This window comes from Bufo bufo, chromosome 5, assembly GCF_905171765.1.
Source record: "Bufo bufo chromosome 5, aBufBuf1.1, whole genome shotgun sequence".
NCBI lineage: Eukaryota > Metazoa > Chordata > Amphibia > Anura > Bufonidae > Bufo > Bufo bufo.
This window is the reverse complement of record NC_053393.1, coordinates 141,992,767-142,014,980: the sequence shown is the minus strand read 5'-3', so window position 1 is coordinate 142,014,980 and position 22,214 is coordinate 141,992,767. Positions and strand designations below refer to the sequence as shown.

Below are 22,214 nucleotides of genomic sequence, written 5' to 3'. Positions count from 1 at the left end.
TGAACAAAATTAATTGATTTCAATGTTTTTAAGAGGTGTGTGCTAATGCTTTTGTCTATATAGTTGTAACGGTGTGCCGAAGGCGCACTCGGTTTCCCATCAGCCGCTGACCTGCTGCTTAGCTTCGGGAGCGAGGATCTGTGTTTGACCTCGTTCCCAGGGCGGCTTTGCTAGCTGGGAGGCTCCCTGCTCCTAGGTCTGCCTTGATCACTCGGTGCTCGACTGGTCGGTCTGTCGGTCATGTGACGCTGGCCACTCTCACATGACCCTCACTCCTCACTATAAATACAGGCAGCCTGCTGGCCACAGGTTGCTTGTTAATTTAGGTTCCTGGCGTTTGTTGGATACCTGTATACTTACCTGATCCTGTTCCCTGACGATCCTTTGCCTGCTCCTCCGGTACTGCGTATCCCAGCTTCCACCTGACTATTCTTTACGGACTCCTTTGGTACTTCTCGACTCTCCTGGTATTTATGACCCCGGCTTCTCCTGACCATTCTTTGCTTATCCCTCTGTACTGCGTTGTCCTCTTGGTTTTGATCCGGTCCATTCACTATCCGTTATTTGTCTTGTCTGTCCTTCCCGCACGTATCCTAAGTTAAGGACTGCCGTCCAGTTGTCCCCTGTCATCGGGACTCGTGAGGCAAGTAGGCAGGGCCAGGGGTGAAGGTGGAGCTCAGTGGTCACTATCCTCCCCCCTGTGTGTGTGTGTAGGTGACCGTTACAATAGTGTATCTTAGTAACGTGACACATATAACAGCACTAACAGCATAGCTAAGCACTTACATGAACAAATTCAGTACATTTATATTTTTATTATTTAAAAGAACAAATACAAAAAAGAAATGAAATACATTAATAAAACATTCCAAACTGTATAAAGTGATGTAAACTATAACCGAGTTATATACATAACGTAAGCCCTGTCTCTTCTCATTCACCAATGTTCATTACGATGATGTCTGCACATGGTAGACAGCTGTTATATAAAACTAGGTATTCAGAGTCTTTCGATTTTCAGGCTTCATATTTCTTCAAGGTAGGCATTTAAATGGTGAAAGTTTTTGTCAGATGATTTCCCTAAAAGATAGATTAAAATAATGAATGTTCATGATAATGGTAAGCTAGGGGACAGTGCCAATTAGTGAGCCACGCAAGCTTTGGATGCTACATCCGAAGACGCTTTGTTCAAAACTTCGGATTAATACTGTACAGAGATCGGTCTCTGTACAGTATTAAAATGTATGGGCTACGATAAGCCAAAGTTAGTTATTTGCAAAGTTGCGTGTAACTACAAGTCGGAACCAGGCGGTATAAGTTGGAACCGAAGCTGAGTTTGGTTCCAAGTTTCGGTTCCACTTTAAAAATCAAGTACCGAAGTTATTCAATGTAGTCACATTATAAACTGCTGGTTGCCATGATTACTACCACCCTGCAATCCAGCAGAGGTGGCCAGGCTTGCACACTATGTGAAAAAGCACCAGCTTACGCACGCTCCCGCGGTTTCGGCTACCTTCGAGGCCGGCACTTTTTACTATAGTGTGTAGGCATGGCCACCGCTATGGTTTGCAGGGTGGTCGTAACCATGGAAACCTGCAGTGTATAATGTGATGGAAAAATGAATCCAGTCAGCAAAGGAGGCAATATGGACAATAACAATGCATTAGTAAGTGCCTTGTATTAACTTTCTCTACGTAATAAATGCAACTTGCTGAAGTGACACAACCTCTTTAACTGTAGAAACCAGTGTCAGGACCTGCTGCCAAGGCCAATAAGATTATGGGGTGCATCAAAAAGGGCACACATGCACATGACAAAAACATACAGTATCTCACAAAAGTTAGTACACCCCCTCACATTTTTGTAAATATTTTATTATATCTTTTCATGGGACAACACTGAACATCTGACTTTGATACGATGTAAAGTAGTCAGTGTACAGCTTGTATAACAGTGTACATTTGGTGTGCTCTCAAAATATCTCAACACACAGCCATTAATGTCTAAACCGCTGGCAACAAAAGTGAGTACACCCCTAAGTGAAAATGGCCAAATTGTGCCCAAAGTGTCGATATTTTGTTTGGCCACCATTATTTTCCAGCACTACTTTAACTCTTTTGGTCATGGAATCCTCTTCCACTCCTCCATAGAAACATAGAATGTGTCGGCAGATAAGAACCATTTGGCCCATCTAGTCTGCCCAATATATCTGAATCCTATGAATAGTCCCTGGCCCTATCTTATATGAAGGATAGCCTTATGCCTATCCCATGCATGCTTAAACTCCTTTACTGTATTTGAAGCTACCACTTCTGCAGGAAGGCTATTCCATGCATCCACTACTCTCTCAGTAAAGTAGTACTTCCTTATATTACTTTTAAACCTTTGCCCCTCTAATTTAAAACTGTGTCCTCTTGTGGTAGTTTTTCTTCTTTTAAATATGCTCAATGCTGGCAGTACTCATACATCTTTTTATTTTGAGTTTTATATAACCTCTGGATATGACGCTGAGCACGTGCACTCAACTTCTTTGGTCAACCATGTTGAGACCTGTTCTGAGTGGAACCTGTCTTATTAAACCACTGTGTGGTCTTGGCCACCGTGCTGCAGCTCAGTTTCAGGGTGTTCTTATCTTCTTATAGCCTAGGCCATCTTTATGTAGAGCGACAATTTTTTTTTTCAGATCCTCAGAGGGTTCTTTGCCATGAGGTGCCATGTTGAACTTCCAGTGACCAGTATGAGAGAGTGTGAGAGCGATAACACCAAATCTAACACACGTGCTCCCCATTCACACCTGAGACCTTGTAATTCTAACGAGTCACATGACACCGGCGAGGGAAAATGGCTAATTGGTGTGGGGATTCGCTCTGGCAGTTATGATTAGAGGGTGCAGCACAGAGGCAAATACAAGTTCTTGGTTCAAAACATCAGTGTTTATTCACACGTGAAAGCAAAAACAAAAACGCATTTAATGAAAGACCTAAAAGGGACATTTTGGAGGTTGAAAGTGGAGTAGTAACAAAGTTGGTTAACAACTCTACATAGGAAAATTAAAATATATGAGGGTGAGTCGTATCCAGATGGGGAGGGTGTTTGGGGTGGGGGGTGGGAAGGGTGTTAAGTAATTATTTTCTCTGTATCATCTTGAATATTGTACACTGATTGTTACTTCATGAAAACCAAATAAAATGTTGAATAAAAAAAAAAGTTGCTTGGTGATTGTTCACACACATGAAAAGTTCATATATAAAACAGTCACCTTTTCTCCTGGGTGTTACTTCACACCCTGTTGAAAGTTCTGCTTTGTCAAGTCCACAGGCAGGCGTTATGCGGCCTGTTCACCCTCACAGGGGTCTGAGTCCTCCAGCCCGGCTTGAGCTGCGGATCCCAACACATCATTCAGATCACAGCACACAGACCTCCTGAGCTCCACTGTCAGACAGAGGTAACCCTCTCCATCTGGCAGTGCTGGCTGGTTTTTATGCCTGGCAAAACCCAGCCTGGAACATGGGGAGTAGTCACCCACCCAGCACTTTGACTACTCCCAGTAAGAGCCATCCCAGATCAGCTATTACAGCCATACTAAGTATTAAGGTGTCAAACAGCAGCTGCTGCTGACACATAAAAACCGGCTCTTACTCCACCGAGGCCAGGATCCTCGGTGACACGTACCTATCATTCACGATGATTCCTTGGGTACAATTTGGACATTTTCACTTAGGGGTGTACTCACTTTTGTTGCCAGAGATTTAGATATTAATGGCTGTGTGTTGAGTTATTTTGAGGGCACACCAAATTTACACTGTTAGTTCGCTTTCACACGAGCTAGTTTTCCGCGCGGGTGCAATGCGTGATGTAAATGCATAGCCGCACTGAATCCTGACCCATTCATTTCAATAAGCCAGTTCTGCATTGTGTGAAAAAACGCAGCATGTTCTATATTCAGCGTTTTTCACGCAGCCCTGGCCCCATAGAAGTGAATGGGGCTTCAGTGAAAAATGCATTGCATCAGGAAGCAAGCCCAGATGCAATGCGTTTTTCACTGATGATTGCTAGGAGATGTTTGTAAACCTTCAGTTTTTTATCACGCGAGTGAAAAAAGCATCAAAACGCATTGTACTCGTGCAGAAAAAACTGAACAACTGAATGCAATTGCAGACAAAATTGACTGAACTTCCTTGCAAAATGGTGCGCGTTTCACTGAATGCACCCTGAACGCATCAGGACCAAATCCGTCACGCTCGTGTGAAAAAGGCCTTATACAAGCTGCACACTGACTACTGTATATTGTATCAAAGTGTCAGATCTTCAGTCTTGTCCCGTGAAAAGATATAATAAAATATTTCCAAAAATGTGAGGGGTGTACTCACTTTTGTGAGATACTGTAGTCCTACAACTTAACAAATCAATAGACAGGCCGCACATGGAGTACTGTGGACAGTTCTGGGCTCCTGTGAGCAAGGCAGACAGAGCAGAGCTGAAGAGAGTTCAGAGGAGGGCAACTAAAGTAATAACCTGAATGGGGACGGACTACAGTACCCTGAAAGATTCTGAAAATTAGGGTTATTTATTTTAGAAAAAAGACGACTGAGGGGAGATGTAATAACTATGTATAAATATATCAGGGGTCAGTACAGAGGTCTCTCCCATGATCCATTTATACCCAGGACTGTGACGAGGGGACATCCTCTGCGTCTGGAAGAAAGAAGGTTTCTACACATACATAGAAACGGATTCTTTACAGTAAGAGCAGTGAGACTTATAACTTATAGTTAATAGATTTCTGTAAAAGGGTCGTTGATCCAGGGAGTTATTCTGATTGCCTGATTGGAGTCAGGAAGACATTTTTTCCCCTAAAATGAGAAAAATTGTCTTCTACCCCATGTTTTTTTTTTTTGCCTTCTTCTGGATCAACTTTACACGATAACAGGCTGAACCAGATGGACAGATGTCTTTTTTCAGCCTTACAAACTATGGGGGTCATTTAATATCCAAAAATATGCCTGTATTAGGTGTATTTGTGATGCAGATTGTGGAGCATATAAACTGCGACTTTTCCCCGCTCACGGCCGGTCTAAAAAAGTGGGAGCAGCATGGGCATCGGGGAAGGGGATGGACTGGCAGACCCATCTCATTCATTATTTTCTACGCCTGTTTTAGGCATAGAAAATGGTATAAACATACGGCAAGAAGGAAGCTGGCTTACATTTAGACTGTAGCTGCATGCACCGAAGTTATGTAGAGGCCGGCGCCTCTTCATAATTTCAGCGGATCAACTGCCAGATATAGGGGTTATTAAGACTGTCGTATAAAACGCCGGTCTTAATAAATAACCCTCTATGTCAGGCATGCCATACCTGCGGCCCTCCAGCTGTTGCAAAACTACAACTCACAGCATGCATGGATAGCCTACAGCTATTAGGGTAAGCTGGGAGTTGTAGTTTTGCAACAGCTGGAGGGCCGCAAGTTGAGCATCCCTGCCCTATGTTAATACAGCACCACCTTCTGGTACAGCAAAAATACTGCCTGTTAAATAAAAGTATCATATCGAGTGAAAAGATGTGCTGAAAAAAAAGAAATTCTGACATATCTTAATTTAAAAGAAAAACTTGTTTTTTATGGAACATTTGTCAGATAAAATAAGTATATCGGTGTTGTGTGCTGTCAGACATGAGCAGTAAGTAGTAACGTTTAAGTTAAATCTAAATGAGAATTATAGAAACACAGAGGAGGGCAACTGCAAACAGTTGGATAGGGCGTTCGCTGGTGACAGATTCCCTTTAAAGCCTCAATCACACATCAGTGTTTTAGTCACTGATTTCCATCAGTTATTATGAGCCAAAACCAGGATTCAAGCCTCCACAGACATAAGGTATAAGGGAAAGATCTGCACCTGTTCTGTGTTTAGAGCCGCACCTGGTTTTGGCTCACAATTACTGATGGAAATCACTGACCAAACACTGATGTGTGAATGAGGTTTAACTCGCATCACAAAACCATAGCAACTCGTGAAATAACTGTAGTGCAGTTCTCAGCTGCACTACACAAGCCGATATGTATATGGGAACCCTTTTAACAACTGTGACCAAATTCAGAACCTCCGCAACAATTTTTGTTTTTTCCTCTTTGCCTTCAAATAGTCATAACTTTTTTACTTTTCCATTCACATTGACATATGAGGGTTTAATTTTGGCAGGACAAGTTATATTTTGTAAAGGCACTATTTTGTTTATCATATCTTATACTGGAAAATGGGAAAACCATTCATTTTTTATGAATTCTGCATTCAAGTTGAGATTCAGATTATTTTGCATGTGCGCCTGCTGGACTTGGAAATGAATGGGTGCTAGATAAGCAGACTTTTACTGTAAAACCCATGCCCTTCTGTATAACAGGGGAGAGTAGTATAGGAACCCATGCCCCCTTTTCACACCATAACCTTTATAACATTACTTTATAAGTCCTTATCAAATGATAAGCTTCTATTAACACTTTATATCCCATTTATAACATTTTGATACGGTTTTATACCACTTTTATGTCATTTTGTGATTTGATATCTCTTTGATATCATTTTGATATGCCTTTTATATATTGGTATGCCCTTTTGATACAGTTTTATACCATTTTTATGTCATTTTGTGATTTGATATCACTTTGATATCATTTTGATATGCCTTTTATATATTGGCATGCCCTTTTGATACAGTTTTATACCACTTTTATGTCATTTTGTGATTTGATACCTTTGGTGTGTTGACACTTCGGATGTTTCGTCCCTGGAGTGGGGTGGCTAACACAGGGGCGGTGGCTTGCTACGCAACCGCACATCTAGCCTTCTAATAGGCCGCCTCAGGGATGATCTCCGCCTTTGATGGGAGTGGCCTAGGTGACTTAAACAGCTGTTCCCGGCGCCCGCGTCACGGCCATCCTATCGCCGACGCTGCCGCCTCCACAACTGAGAGGGGCAGCGCTGTGTGTTTGTCTGTTAAGTGTTGTGTGTCTAAGCCCCAGCTCCTGATGATTAGCGATAAGAAACGCGTCGAGCAGTTAATGGGCAACATATAGACATAAACAGACTTTAGCGACTAGGTACAGGGCGATGTGCCGTCCCAGGCACTGAAGTATCTGTGAGAGGGTGATCTTATTTGGGGAAGGAATAGGAGTAACTGTGGACTTTTGGGTGGCTATGCAGGATGAGCACTCAATAACGCTCTGAATATTACTGCAGCCAGCACCATTACCCACGCTTCTCTGTATTACAATTCACTATCCCCCTCCCCCTCTCAGTGCTCGGTTTCTGTTGATTTATTTGTGGAAGCATCACATCAAATCTTTGGTGGATGCTCCACAATTGATAGGGGTGCATCTACTTGCTAGCTAGTGCCCGGCAGTTACATATTCCCTTCATATACCCCATATTAGTGAATGGGGTGGGATTGATTACTGGCCGGAGCGAGTGCTATACAAGTGATAACCCCTATTGTAAATATTAGTTCTCTTGGATGTTACTCCCGTTCTATATTTTAGGATATACCAATAAAGTTTAACATTTTAAGTATACAACCATACAAACGTTCAGATGTTCAGGTATTAGTTAATAAAAGCTTATCATTTGATAAGGACTTATAAAGTGATATAAAAAGCTTATCATTTGATATAAAATTTATATTAAACCATATAAAATGATAGGAAATTCATATCAAAGAGGGAGGCATTTAGGCGTGGTTTGGGGCAGCGAGGGGAGAGATCTGGGCGGGTTAGGGCGTTTCTGGGAGGGGTTATGGTGTGAAAAAGGGGCGTGGCACCTGTCACTTTGAGTTTGACGAGACATGGGTCCCTATACTACTGGGGAAAGGGCAATGTCATTTCTTCTTACACAGTTGCATTCATCAGGTTTCCCCGTCGAAAAATGAAGTGGGAACAGTCAAATTAAAAAAAAGTAGTTTTTTTTCAATATACTGTAGTATAAGATACAACACCAGCGTACACATGACTATTATGCGCCATCATAACTTTTTTAACTGTACTGAAACTGTGCTTTCCAATTCAATTGTGTCCAATAAGAAAAGTTATATAACACAGCATATGTTTTTATAACAATAGCAGTTAACGGCAGAGGTATGCAGCTATATACCATTCAGTTTCATATCTAGTCAGGAGACTTTAAAGAATAACTAAACTGTAATAATTATTTTTAATATGTTGTTCCTAATCCCCTAAATAACATTTTTCTAATATACAGGTACTTTATTTATAAATTTTCTATACTTTTACATCCCTAAAGCGCACCATTCAGTGTGCGCTTAAAACTCAGATCTCCATACACGCCGACAGCTCAGCAGTGTACATAATACTCATTTTATGAATGGGCAGCAGCAGCGCAGGGAGTACGGGCAGGAGCGCACATTGCTGCTCCTGCCCTAGCTCCCCGGACACTTACTAACTGCTGGCATAGCACATGGGTACCCTGTACCCCTGTACTATGCCAGGATTATCTAAGTGGAGCGGGCTCCTGTTTCTGCCTGCTCTACTAAGCTAAGAGAACTGCAGGACAGTTACGTTTTAAGCGCACACTGAATGGTGCGCTTTAGGGATGTAAAAGTATAGTAAAAATTGAAAATTAATAAAGTATATTAGAAACATTTTATTTAGGCGGTTAGGGACAACAGATTAAAAATTATTATAAAAGTTTAGTTACTCTTTAAGGGTACTTGCACTCGGTGCAAATTTATGTGCAGGAAATCTGCACCAAAAAAAGCATTTTTGGTGCATTTTTATGCACATTTTGTTGCAGATTTGATGCAGATTTCACCCTTCCATTGATAAGGGTGAAATCTGCACAAGAAAAACGCAAACATTTGACATGCTGCAGATTTAACAATCCACACGACAAGTCAATTTCTGCACCTAAGAAAAATGAAAAATTACAAAAGATTGGTCTAATCTCATACACTTTGCTCTTACTGGATTACGCTGCATTATTTGCACCCTAACTGAACTTAGTGTGAACATAGCCTTAGAGCTCGTGCGCACGACCGTTGTTTGGGTCTGCATCCGAGCCGCATTTTTGTCCATTGCTCTGTTCCACAACCCCACAAAAAAAAATTGAACATGTCTATTTTGCCGACAAGAATAGGCATTTCTATTGTGGGCAACCCGTTCTGTTACGCAAATTGCGGAACGCACACGGCCGGCATCTGTGTTTTGCGGATCTGTAACTTGCGGACTTCAAAACACGGCATGGTAGTGTGCATGAGGCTTTACAGAGACAGCCTGGAACAGTAATTACAAAGACAGCCTGTGAAGGAGGTAAGAAGTTAGGCCTCTTTCACACGAGCGAGTTTTCCGCGCATGAACACATAGCACCCACACTGAATCCTGACCCATTCATTTCAATGGGTCTGTGTACATGAGTGTTTTTTTTCACGCATCAGTTCTGCGTTGCGTGAAAAACACAGCATGTTCTATATTCTGCATTTTTCACACAACTCTGGCCCCATAGAAGTGAATAGGGCTTCAGTGAAAAACGCAGAAGAAGCAAGTGCGGATGCGATGCATTTTTCACTGATGGTTGCTAGGAGATGTTGTTTGTAAACCTTCAGTTTTTTATCATGCGCGTGAAAAACGCATCAAACAGCATTGCACTCGCGTGGAAAAAATTGAACAACTGAACGCAATTGCAGACAAAACTGACTGAACTTGCTTGCAAAATGGTGCGAGTTTCCCTGAACACACCCTGAACGCATTCGGACCTAATCCGTCACGCTTGTGTGAAAGAGGCCTAAGGCTGGGTTCACACGAGCGTGTCCGGATTAGTTCCGGATGCGTCCCGGTGTGTTGCGGCAAACCCGCACGAGTAGGAATGCAATTGCAGTCAGTTTTGACTGCGATTGCGTTCCGATGTTCAGTTTTTATCGCGCGTGTGCAATGTGTTTTGCATGCGCGTGATAAAAAACCGACTGTGGTACCCAGACCTGAACTTCTTCACTGAAGTTCAAGTTTGGGTTCGGTGTTGTGTAGATGTTATTATTTTCCCTTATAACATGGTTATAAGGGAAAATAATAGCATTCTGAATACAGAATGCTTAGTAGGTGGTCAATTGAGGGTTAAAAAAAAATAAAAAAATTAACTCACCTTCTCCTCTTGTTCGCGTAGCTCCCTGTCTCTTCTTTACTTCTCAAAAGATGAACTATGGGCTAAAGGACCTTTGGTAACGTCAGATCACATGCTCCAATCACATGGTCCATCACCGCGGTGATGTACCATGTGATCTGACGTCACCAAAGGTCCTTTAGCCCATAGTTCATCTTTTGAGAAGTAAAGAAGAGACAGGGAGCTACGCGAACAAGAGGAGAATATGAGTTAATTTTTTTATTTTTTTTTTAACCCTCAATTGACCACCTACTAAGCATTCTGTATTCAGAATGCTATTATTTTCCCTTATAACCATGTTATAAGGGAAAATAATACAGTTTATAGACTGTCACCTAGCAACCATGCGTGAAAATCGCACCGCATCCGCACTTGCTTGCGGATGCTTGCGATTTTCACGCAACCCCATTCACTTCTATGGGGCCTGCGTTGCGTGAAAAACGCAGAATATAGAGCATGCTGCGATTTTCACGCAACGCATAAGTGATGCGTGAAAATCATCGCTCATGTGAACAGCCCCATAGAAATGAATGGGTTCAGATTCAGTGCGGGTGCAATGCGTTCACCTACCGCATTGCACCCGCGCGGAAATCTCGCCCGTGTGAACGCAGCCTAAGTATTAGGCTGGTTTCACACGGGCGTTGCGGATTGGGGCCGGATGCGTTCAGAGTGCGTTCAGTGAAACTCGCACTATTTTGCAAGCAAGTTCAGTCAGTTTTGTCTGCGGTTGCGTTTAGTTGTTCAGTTTTTTCCGCGCGGGTGTAATGCGTTTTGATGCGTTTTTCACGCGCGTGATAAAAAACTGAATGTTTACAAACAACATCTCTTAGCAACCATCAGTGAAAAACGCATCGCACCCGCACTTGCTTGCGGATGCAATGCGTTTTTCACGCAGCCCCATTCACTTCTATGGGGCCAGGGCTGCGTGAAAAACGCAGAATATAGAACATGCTGCGATTTTCACACAACGCAGAACTGATGCGTGAAAAACAACGCTCATGTACACAAAGCCATTGAAATGAATGGGTCAGGATTTAGTGCGGGTGCTATGCGTTCACGTCACGCATTGCACCCGCGTGGAAAACTCGCTCGTGTGAAAGGGACCTTAGTGTCTTTTCCTATCACATATTATATTGAAGAAGATAAAAAACAAAGAAATAAAGAACACATGAACACGAAAATATATATCACTTGCCTATAGAAACAACTCATAGTAGAACTGTAAATATTTTGTGTACGTTGAAAAATAAAAAGAGTGACACATCTGCATTTGTTCTGCACTGGAATGTAAAACTATCCTTCAATGTCTTTTCTTTACATCTGGTTCTAGTGTTAAAAGCTGCACAAGAGAAAAAACTCTGTCCTTTCAACTAGTTTATGAAACAATTTTTGGAACTCATTCTAGATGTCTCCAGAATAAACTAATATTAATATTTACAGCATGTTGCTTACAGTACTTCTAATAAAAAGATGAAACCTGTGGATTTACATGTCAGACACTCAATCTGCATACCGCTTCTTTAGAGAGAATACGTAAATATGGAAATGTCTGCTCAGCTGCTTCCCCTAAGAAAAAATAAAATAAAATACAAGATTAGTATTTACACATTCAGTACCATGATCACATTTACTAATGTCAGTGCACCTAGATTTGCGGCCCAAAGTGAGGCAAAAAGTGGTGCACATCTAGGTTAAGAGAAAATTGGCCTAATAGGCACCAAAATTCCTCCACAATTCTGGTGTAAAATTCTGTCTCAAACTAAGCCAACTAATAGATGGTATAGAGTCAGAGAAAAGCATCTATCCTTGTACCAGATTTGCCATCCAGCCTGAGCCACTGTCATAGACTTGGTGCATGCCCAGAAAGCCTGTCTAAGTTTACGCCATCTGTTGAGGGAAGTTTGGATTTAAATATATATGTATATATGCCCTTACATATATGCATGTATATTGGCCCTTTTGCATGGGCCGGTCCAGGTGGTATGGGTGTATACATGGAGATGTATGTATGCCCCCTTGTCAGCATACATCTCTATGTATAATATATCCATATGCAGGTGGGCTTATTACTGCCCATTTATGATATTGTGTATATGGACATGCATGTAGATGGGCCCCAAACATCTATATGGATGTATATACCTAAGTATCCCCAGGTTGTGTAGTGTGTATATGTGTACATATATATATTGATCAGCCTGGTTCGTTTATGACGTGGGAGTGGGTGATGTTATGTTGTAGCAGCAGCTGGGGGCTTGCAGCTTGTGCAGGAAGTCCTTTGTTTCAGCTCTAGCATTCCGTCACACGACCCCACGATGATGTCATCACCCTCCTGTTGAAGAAGGAGGAGGGGGGGCTGCTTTGGTGGTATAAAGCCCCCAGCATGGCAGACATGCGCTCTCTTGGATTCCTGGACTGCAATGAGGCACATGGGCGCTGCACCCTGAAGAGAGGCCACATGGCTCTGAAAAATGGCTGAGTACCAACCATCCCCTAACCCCTGGCTGCTGACTTCATGTCTCAGCATTAATCCTTGATGAGCCTGTACCCTGGAAGCAGCCCAGTCACCCCCTGTATAACCCTTGGTTACCCTTAACCTCTCCTGCCCTGAGTCCCCCTATAATCATATATCCCCTGTGTTCCCCCAGGATTGTAGTTCCCTCATATCCCCTGTTCCGTAATAACCCCTGGTTATTCCCCGTAGGGATTAGTACAATTGTAGTTAGATGTTGGGGAGGACTGGGGAATGTGTTAGTGTAGTTAGTACCGTAATAGTGTATTGTTACTTATATTGTTGTGTGCTGCTATAAATATATATATCTATTCCATTGATATAGATATATATAATTATAAGCAAATATTAGACTGTGACATATAGTGTGTGAATAAATCCCTGCAGAGCATTAACCTCTGCATTGCCCTGTGCCTGCAGAGTCCTGACCATTAACCCCTTCAATGCCTTATCCCTGCTACCACTGCCCTGATAACTCATAACCCTGTGTCCCTTGGCCTGCAGGTATTAATCCCCTGCAGAGCCACCATTGTGTTTAACTCCTTGTACCCCATAGGGACAGTGATTAGTCAGGCGGGTAGGTTATTGATATTTGTGTGTATAAATGTATTATGGTATTATATAGATAGTGTGTGGGGTGGAATTTGGGATTGTGCTGTGTAGAGTAGTTAGGCTTGTATTGTGTTTATTGTAGTACCATTTCTATACTGCGGTGTGTACTTCTGTATGTATATATATTCATATCCATTGATCTATGAATATATATAGATATAGCATATTGTTAGACTTGTATAATTGTATTGTGTAATAAATATTCCTTATTGTTCATAATACAGTGTATGGTGTTTTTACTAGTCGCCGCCGTAGTATAGTGATAGTAAGTCGTACGTAGTGTAGTTCAGTGTAATGTATAGGCAATCAGAGGTAATCAGTAGTGTTTTATGTTTATTTAGGTATAAATGGGCGGAGTCATCAATAGACGGCTCCTCCCATTTATGAATATTAATTATCGATATTTGCATAAATATTGGTGATTAATATTCCCCCTTTACATTGGCGAGCCAGGCCCACTGCTAGGAATTTGTTTTCTGTGTTTGTTTTTGGTGAAAAAAATCGTTTACGCTGTGAACTAGTCAGGCGGGAGGGACGCGTTCAGTGGATTCTGAGCGTCCATTGCCTGATAGTTCGTACAGGTAAAGCGTTTTTGTTCAATCAGAACCAAACACGGAGCAATCTCTACAGCAGAGAATTTAAATCTTTCTGATTTGTGTATTAACGATTTTCTGATTGCCTTGCACGCCCACTGAACACTGGAGAGAAGTCGTCGCATACGTCACTGAAGAGAGGACCATCGCCGTTGGAGCTGAACAGAGAAGTCCAGCTGAGCGGGAGAAGGCGTTCCAGATACTACAGGACCTTCTCCACGCAGCATACAAGGGACAACAAAGGACAACACCAAGGAAGATGACCTCTCATCAAAACGGGAGTATGGACTTCTCCACACTACACCAGCTAGCTAAACACAGCACATTTAACCCCATCCTCCCCACCACTCACAAGTCAGCAGAAATGCTGTGGTCCGATTTGTTAACACAGGCTTGTAGTTACGACAAGCTATGTGTTAACAAACGGACGGTTTTGAACAAGGCCACCAAACGGCTTCGGATGCTGGCCAAACTCGTTCATACGTTTGAGGCTAGCATCTGCAAGCCAAAGGAAGTGGCGCTGGTGTCTCAGTCAACAGAGACAATTCCTCCGAACATTCACTGCCAATGCTGTGCCAGTAATTCGGACCAGGTTTCGACATTGCAGGCGCAGCTGGCAGAGAATGTGCAGTCTACTGTTGACCGAGATGCGCAGGTGGCTAGGATAGAGTCACAGTTAGTAGAGCTGCAGAGGCAGAAGGAGGAAATTGAGGCTAAGTTGACTCAGTCTTATACTGAGGTCAAGGCCTTCAAGGAGCGGACTGCCTCTACTGACGTGACGGTAGCCAAATTGAAGGCTCAGGTTGCTGTAAGGTCCCAGCTAATGTCTGGCATGCAACAAGTTATCACCAGGTTGGTGCCGGCCCTTTCTTTTTCCGTAAAGCCAGGGTCGGAATCTCCCAAAACGTTGCCCTGTGCAGGGCCACAAGGGGGGAGAGTAGTCTGTGACCGGTCTAATGATCAGGTCAAGCCGGTCCAGACTAACAGAGATTTTTCCCTGAGTTTGGGAAAAAGAACTGTTGTGAAGAGTGCGTCCCTGAGGATGGAACAATTCAGGAGAAGGGAGCACGGCTGCAGCGTAGATGGACCTGGGCCATGCAGAGCAAACATCAGATGTTTTGCATGTGGTGGCCTAGGTCACATAGCGAGACACTGCGAAACAGATAGGAACATAACACACAGGACAGGAAACCAAGTCACGTGTTTCAGGTGTGGGAACAAAGGACACATTGCAAGGAATTGCCCTTGTGCAGGTAATTGCAATGTGTCCAACAGTATCAGCCAGGTAACAAATTGTGCAGTGGGGTCTAGTCAGCCTGGCCATAACGGGGTTACCTCTCGGCAGCATCACCAGCTGCTGAGGGGTCAGAGTGGCCAAGCTAGGCTAGGCAACATTTGACACCCCTGTACTATTTGTTACACCGTTTGTTCCCTGTGTATGTCCATGTTGTGTGTTTTTGTTATCTGTTTGTAAGTTTTTCTTGATGTTGATGGTGGTAGTCCTTGTCTGTGGATGTGTTATACCATGCTGATTTATGTAGTGGTGTAAGTCCCATCTGCTGTCTGTTTCATTCTGTGTCCCCTTGCAGTGGAACAGTGTTACACTGTGGATCGAGAACGTATAGGTTCGCGAGCAGATAATATCACACGGGAAATCCTACACAAAGGATGATGTGATATTATTCTGGGCAGCCAGGGTCTCAGATCGATACAGATAACACTGTTTTGCTCAAGGTTTTCGGTAGGGCTGTGTTGCGCTGGGGACTGGGGCGGACAGACAACATTGGTGTAATCTTGTGCTGCGCACTTAATTCTAGTCCGAGCAGGCAGCACAGCTCTGATAGGGATTGGACGCAGAGTGTTTGGCAGCAGAGTGTGGACTGTGTTCTTGTGTTGTGGGGTCCTGGGGAGCCGGGGCATGCCTATGCCATTGGTTCTGCGGGACCCCACAAGACGGGATCACAGGGGGAAATCAGCCTGGGTACACATGGGTGGACGGGGATGCGGTGCCATCAATAACAAGATGGTGCTTTGTCCACAGAACTCCAGTTATCCTAACCTAGTAGGGTGGCCATCCTTATCTGTTGGTGCAGAGGGATGTGCAGCAGAGGACTCAATCCTCTGAAGGTAGGGTGTTCAGACACCAGTGTTGGGATAACGAGGGGTCCTGTGAGATAAAGGGCAGCCCAATACCTTTCTCTACCCATGGGTTAAAGGTATTGGTGCTGGAAATTTTCACATTTAATTGCACTGTTAGGGGAGAAATTCCCCTGGGAGCGCCTGGTGTTTTCTTCTGCCATAGGTGTGATTTTATATGGAGCGGAAGAAAAACCTAGGAGATGCCACAGAAGAGGCCAGCTATTCCCCCTGACACTGTTGTGAAGCTCCAGAGGATCCCACTGGATTTTGGCAACTAAGCGACCTCTGCCTAGAGGTGTTTTAGAGAAGACTGTGCCACAATCCAGCGGGAGCATTATTTAAGGCTCTGGAGGAAGACTTGGGAGACGTTCGGGTGGAAGAACTTATCACTTGTTTCACCCAGTGAAACTTCTTCTGGTTCTGGTCATCGTAATCGGAGGGTCAAGGGACTTACTGACCAAATACACCAGAACCAGACAGAACTTTGCAGAACTATCCGGAGGAGGAGGCTCAGGACATAACTCCAACTTTGTCCTGTAGCCAAATATTTTATGGACACTTTGTTTCCTATGAGGGTTCGGGACGTATAACATGTACTACCCTGAAACCCCATAGCACATTGTATTGTATATATATTGATTATGTTTGTTGGTTGATTGTGGACCTATAGACACTCTAGGTACAAATGTGTGACAGCCTATACCCAGGGAAACTCGCCCAACGCATTGCGGTGAGTTATTATTTGGCTGTACACATTTGCATCCTATAGTCGTTTCCCATTGACACAGGGGTCTGCGACCTACCTGTGTCTTTGGAGGTGTAGAGATATGCCAGGTTGCATGAGTCTCTATGGGTACACACATTTAATGGAATCTGGTGGTGTTGGGAGGGATGTGACCTGTTTTTGTGTGAATGGGGAAGAGTAGATTCCCTAGGGACAGGCCCCCCCCCCCTCCTTTACCAAGTTCATTTGCCACTTTAACCCCAAGAACGGTGACGTTTGTAAGGGTTGGACTGAATGTCAGTGAGTGCGGTGTTCTTTCCCGCAGTTAGTATTTAGGTACTATGACATCACCTCTTACCAGAAATTCTGACCTGCCTTGTAAAGACCTACGTATCTGTCCATGGGAGAACCTCTCCAACAACTGAGTCTAAAGTTGTACTTGTGTTAAAAGGTCAGCCTATGGCCGTCCGTACCCCATAAGGAGGTGCTACATGGATTAAGGGTAAAGTCATTCTGGAATCATTGGGAGTGACTGACACCGATAGACTGGCACTGACATTGGGGGTGACGGACGCCAGAAGAACAACACTGGCAAAGAGAAAGAACACGGTCGCTGAGTGGAGTGATAAAAACAGCGAAGGTGAAGCCATTCCCGAGTCAGAAATAGACTACATAGGGAGTGGCTGACACCTGAGGATCATAATGTAAGATGCAAGTAAATTCCAGAGAAGAAGACGGTGTATTCTATGGATGGAGACGCCTGGTTACGTTGAAGGGCAGGTCGGAGGTGTTAGTGCACGATGGGTGATGACTAGGTACCTAAGGGCCATATTACTTCAGTCCTTCCTCAACTGTTACCAAGAGGGGGGTTGAGGGGGCAAATATGTCCCAACACTTCCCCAAAGTTTATTGTCGAATTGCGACAACAGGGGGATTGTTGAGGGAAGTTTGGATTTAAATATATATGTATATATGCCCTTACATATATGCATGTATATTGGCCCTTTTGCATGGGCCGGTCCAGGTGGTATGGGTGTATACATGGAGATGTATGTATGCCCCCTTGTCAGCATACATCTCTATGTATAATATATCCATATGCAGGTGGGCTTATTACTGCCCATTTATGATATTGTGTATATGGACATGCATGTAGATGGGCCCCAAACATCTATATGGATGTATATACCTAAGTATCCCCAGGTTGTGTAGTGTGTATATGTGTACATATATATATTGATCAGCCTGGTTCGTTTATGACGTGGGAGTGGGTGATGTTATGTTGTAGCAGCAGCTGGGGGCTTGCAGCTTGTGCAGGAAGTCCTTTGTTTCAGCTCTAGCATTCCGTCACACGACCCCACGATGATGTCATCACCCTCCTGTTGAAGAAGGAGGAGGGGGGGCTGCTTTGGTGGTATAAAGCCCCCAGCATGGCAGACATGCGCTCTCTTGGATTCCTGGACTGCAATGAGGCACATGGGCGCTGCACCCTGAAGAGAGGCCACATGGCTCTGAAAAATGGCTGAGTACCAACCATCCCCTAACCCCTGGCTGCTGACTTCATGTCTCAGCATTAATCCTTGATGAGCCTGTACCCTGGAAGCAGCCCAGTCACCCCCTGTATAACCCTTGGTTACCCTTAACCTCTCCTGCCCTGAGTCCCCCTATAATCATATATCCCCTGTGTTCCCCCAGGATTGTAGTTCCCTCATATCCCCTGTTCCGTAATAACCCCTGGTTATTCCCCGTAGGGATTAGTACAATTGTAGTTAGATGTTGGGGAGGACTGGGGAATGTGTTAGTGTAGTTAGTACCGTAATAGTGTATTGTTACTTATATTGTTGTGTGCTGCTATAAATATATATATCTATTCCATTGATATAGATATATATAATTATAAGCAAATATTAGACTGTGACATATAGTGTGTGAATAAATCCCTGCAGAGCATTAACCTCTGCATTGCCCTGTGCCTGCAGAGTCCTGACCATTAACCCCTTCAATGCCTTATCCCTGCTACCACTGCCCTGATAACTCATAACCCTGTGTCCCTTGGCCTGCAGGTATTAATCCCCTGCAGAGCCACCATTGTGTTTAACTCCTTGTACCCCATAGGGACAGTGATTAGTCAGGCGGGTAGGTTATTGATATTTGTGTGTATAAATGTATTATGGTATTATATAGATAGTGTGTGGGGTGGAATTTGGGATTGTGCTGTGTAGAGTAGTTAGGCTTGTATTGTGTTTATTGTAGTACCATTTCTATACTGCGGTGTGTACTTCTGTATGTATATATATTCATATCCATTGATCTATGAATATATATAGATATAGCATATTGTTAGACTTGTATAATTGTATTGTGTAATAAATATTCCTTATTGTTCATAATACAGTGTATGGTGTTTTTACTAGTCGCCGCCGTAGTATAGTGATAGTAAGTCGTACGTAGTGTAGTTCAGTGTAATGTATAGGCAATCAGAGGTAATCAGTAGTGTTTTATGTTTATTTAGGTATAAATGGGCGGAGTCATCAATAGACGGCTCCTCCCATTTATGAATATTAATTATCGATATTTGCATAAATATTGGTGATTAATATTCCCCCTTAACACCATCTATAGGCTTATTAAATCTGCCCCTATGTGCTCATGACTATGCTGTAAGAATCCACGATGAAGAACATTTCTCTCAAAGAACACTGTATTTGTAGCTCTGTCTACAGATGGGTGTATCTGATTTGCCTGATAAAACAAATCAAGTTTCAAAGCTCTTTAAAGAGGGCCTTCCACCTGAGTAAAGTTTTAAGTCTACATTCCTCCAACATCTGTTGGCCGTTTCCCCTTCCCCGATTCCTCCATGACTTTTATTTTCTTTGTAACCCCTGAGTTATTGGGTCTATTAAGTAGTCTGTGGTCAGCCAAGGGTCGGCCACCTGTAACGGGGTTCTGAAGGTGCATTCGGTCCCCCATAACCCGCAGACCTGTTGCTTAGCTTTGGGAATGAGGATCTGTGTTTGACCTCATTCCCAGGGCGGCTTTACTGCTGGGTGGCTCAATCACTCGGTGCTCAATCAGATCCTCATTCCCTCATTCCTGCTCTATAATATGCTACCTGTAAATTGGATTGCATTTTTAATGTCAGGTTATTATAAAAACTGCTATTCACTGGAAGAAAATGGTTTCTCTAGTGCCACCTATAGGGGAATGCCATGTATATCAATGTTTGAATCTTTAAAAAGGACCTGTCACCTGTGTAAACTTTTAAATCCATATAATTGTACCTTCATCAATTGGTGCTGTTTCCTATTACTGGTAGTCCTCCATTGCTTGTAGCCCCCCGTTCCAGAGTTGTTAGCTCAGGTGCTGATATGCTAATGAGGCTGTGGTTAGCTGAGGGGCATGCTCTGATGCTGATTAGACAGCGTCTGATCAGTGAAGATCACTCCCCCTTGGGAAATGAGTACTGGTGGTGTAACGGTCACGTCCACAGACACACAGGGGGAAGGATAGTGACCACTGCGGGAATGAGGATCTGTGTTTGACCTCATTCCCAGGGCGGCTTTACTGCTGGGTGGCTCAATCACTCGGTGCTCATTCCCAGGGCGGCTTTACTGCTGATCACTAGGTGCTCAACTGGTTGGTCTGTCGGTCATGTGACGCTGGCCACGTCACATGACCTTCACTCCCCACTATAAATACAGGCAGCCTGCTAGCCACAGGTTGCCTGTTAATCTCTAGGTTCCTGGCTATTTGTTGGACTACTGAATACTCACCTGATTCCGTTCCCTGACGATCCTTTGCCTGTTCCTCCTGTACTGCGCATCCGTCCTGGTATTGTGACCTCGGCTCCCACCTGACTACTCTCTTAGGACTCCTCTTGTACTTCTCTACTCTCCTGGTATTTGACCCCGGCTTCTCCTGACCATTCTTTGCTTAACCCTTTGTACTGCGTAGCTCTCTTGGTTCTGACCCGGTCCGTTCATGTTCCGTATTTTGTCTTGTCTGTCTTCCCTGCACGTATCCTAACTTAGCGACTGTCGTTCAGTTGTCCCCTGTCATCAGGACTCGTGAGGCAAGTAGGCAGGGCCAGGGGTGAGGGTGGAGCGCAGTGGTCACTATCCTTTCCCCTGTGTGTGTGTGGACGTGACCGTTACACCACCAGTACTCATTTCCCAAGGGGGAGTGATCTTCACTGATCAGACGCTGTCTAATCAGCATCAGAGCATGCCCCTCAGCTAACCACAGCCTCATTAGCATATCAGCACCTGAGCTAACAACTCTGGAACGGGGGGCTACAAGCAATGGAGGACTACCAGTAATAGGAAACAGCACCAATTGATAAAGGTACAATTATATGGATTTAAAGGTTTACACAGGTGACAGGTCCTTTTTAAAGATTCAAACATTGATATACATGGCATTCCCCTATAGGTGGCACTAGAGAAACCATTTTCTTCCAGTGAATAGCAGTTTTTATAATAACCTGACATTAAAAAAGCAATCCAATTTACAGGTAGCATATTATAGAGCAGATCGATATGCAGATTCAGGTAAAAAGATATTTAAGTATTTAAGTCTGTCACCACATTTGAGCATATTAGATTGATCAAATAGCGTTATATGTGCCACCCAGAACTTAAAAACGGTACCTTTGTTGTATCTAATGGAGTTTTCTTTCAGCCAAAAATTAACTTTTAAGATTCTGTAAATGCGCCCTCTCAAGTGCCCAGGGCGGCGTCTCAATTGTCCGAGCCCCAGGCAGCACCTCCTCAACGGCTCATAACCCCGCCCTCCGTGTGCCTCTGCCCGCCCGTTTACTCTCCTCCTCTCTCCTTTTCCACTGTGCTACGAATTTGACCGCGCAGCCGCAGTGGAAAAGGAGAGAGGAGGAGAGTAAACGGGCGGGCAGAGGCACACGCAGGGCGGGGTTTTGAGCCATTGAGGAGGTGCTGCCTGGGGCTCGGACGATTGAGACGCCACCCTGGGCACTTGAGAGGGCGCATTTACAGAATCTTAAAAGTTCATTTTTGGCTGAAAGAAAACTCCATTAGATACAACAAAGGTACCGTTTTTAAGTTCTGGGTGGCACATATAACGCTATTTGATCAGTCTAATATGCTCAAATGTGGTGACAGACTCCCTTTAAGGTTTCTATAGACAGCCATCTATTAAAAATAGCACTTACCACACAAACTCCATAATGAATGTGAGCTGCAGTAGCAAAAGCTGTCATGGCAAAGAAAGTAGGCTCTTCCAGCATCCCAAGATATTCAGACACGGCTAGACCGACCACTAGAGTCAATGGCCAAAGGAGCCAATGGAAGACTTCAGATTTGGTGTTACTCATCTGGCATATAATAACTCTGCACTGTCAAATAAATGTATAGAAGTTGACTGAAATCAAGAAATTTGGTAAAGAAAAAATACCATAATGTAGAATATGGTATACTCGTTGAACATAGATGGCAATTGTGGCAT

The 22,214-nt window shown here is 43.7% G+C and overlaps 1 protein-coding gene across 1 annotated transcript in view; it reads right to left on the bottom strand.

The window, feature by feature from the left end:
* Nucleotides 1–1,004: 1,004 nt before the first annotated feature.
* The window catches only part of LOC121002432 (ethanolaminephosphotransferase 1-like), a 71,929-nt gene continuing 50,719 nt past the window's right edge, over nt 1,005–22,214 (bottom strand). The window contains exons 13-15 of the mRNA XM_040433889.1: nt 21,922–22,104; nt 11,670–11,722; nt 1,005–1,080 (exon numbers count right to left, since the gene is read on the bottom strand). Of these exons, the coding sequence (XP_040289823.1) occupies nt 1,068–1,080; nt 11,670–11,722; nt 21,922–22,104 (249 nt within the window). The 3' untranslated portion in view covers nt 1,005–1,067. The remainder of the gene's footprint in view (nt 1,081–11,669; nt 11,723–21,921; nt 22,105–22,214) is intronic.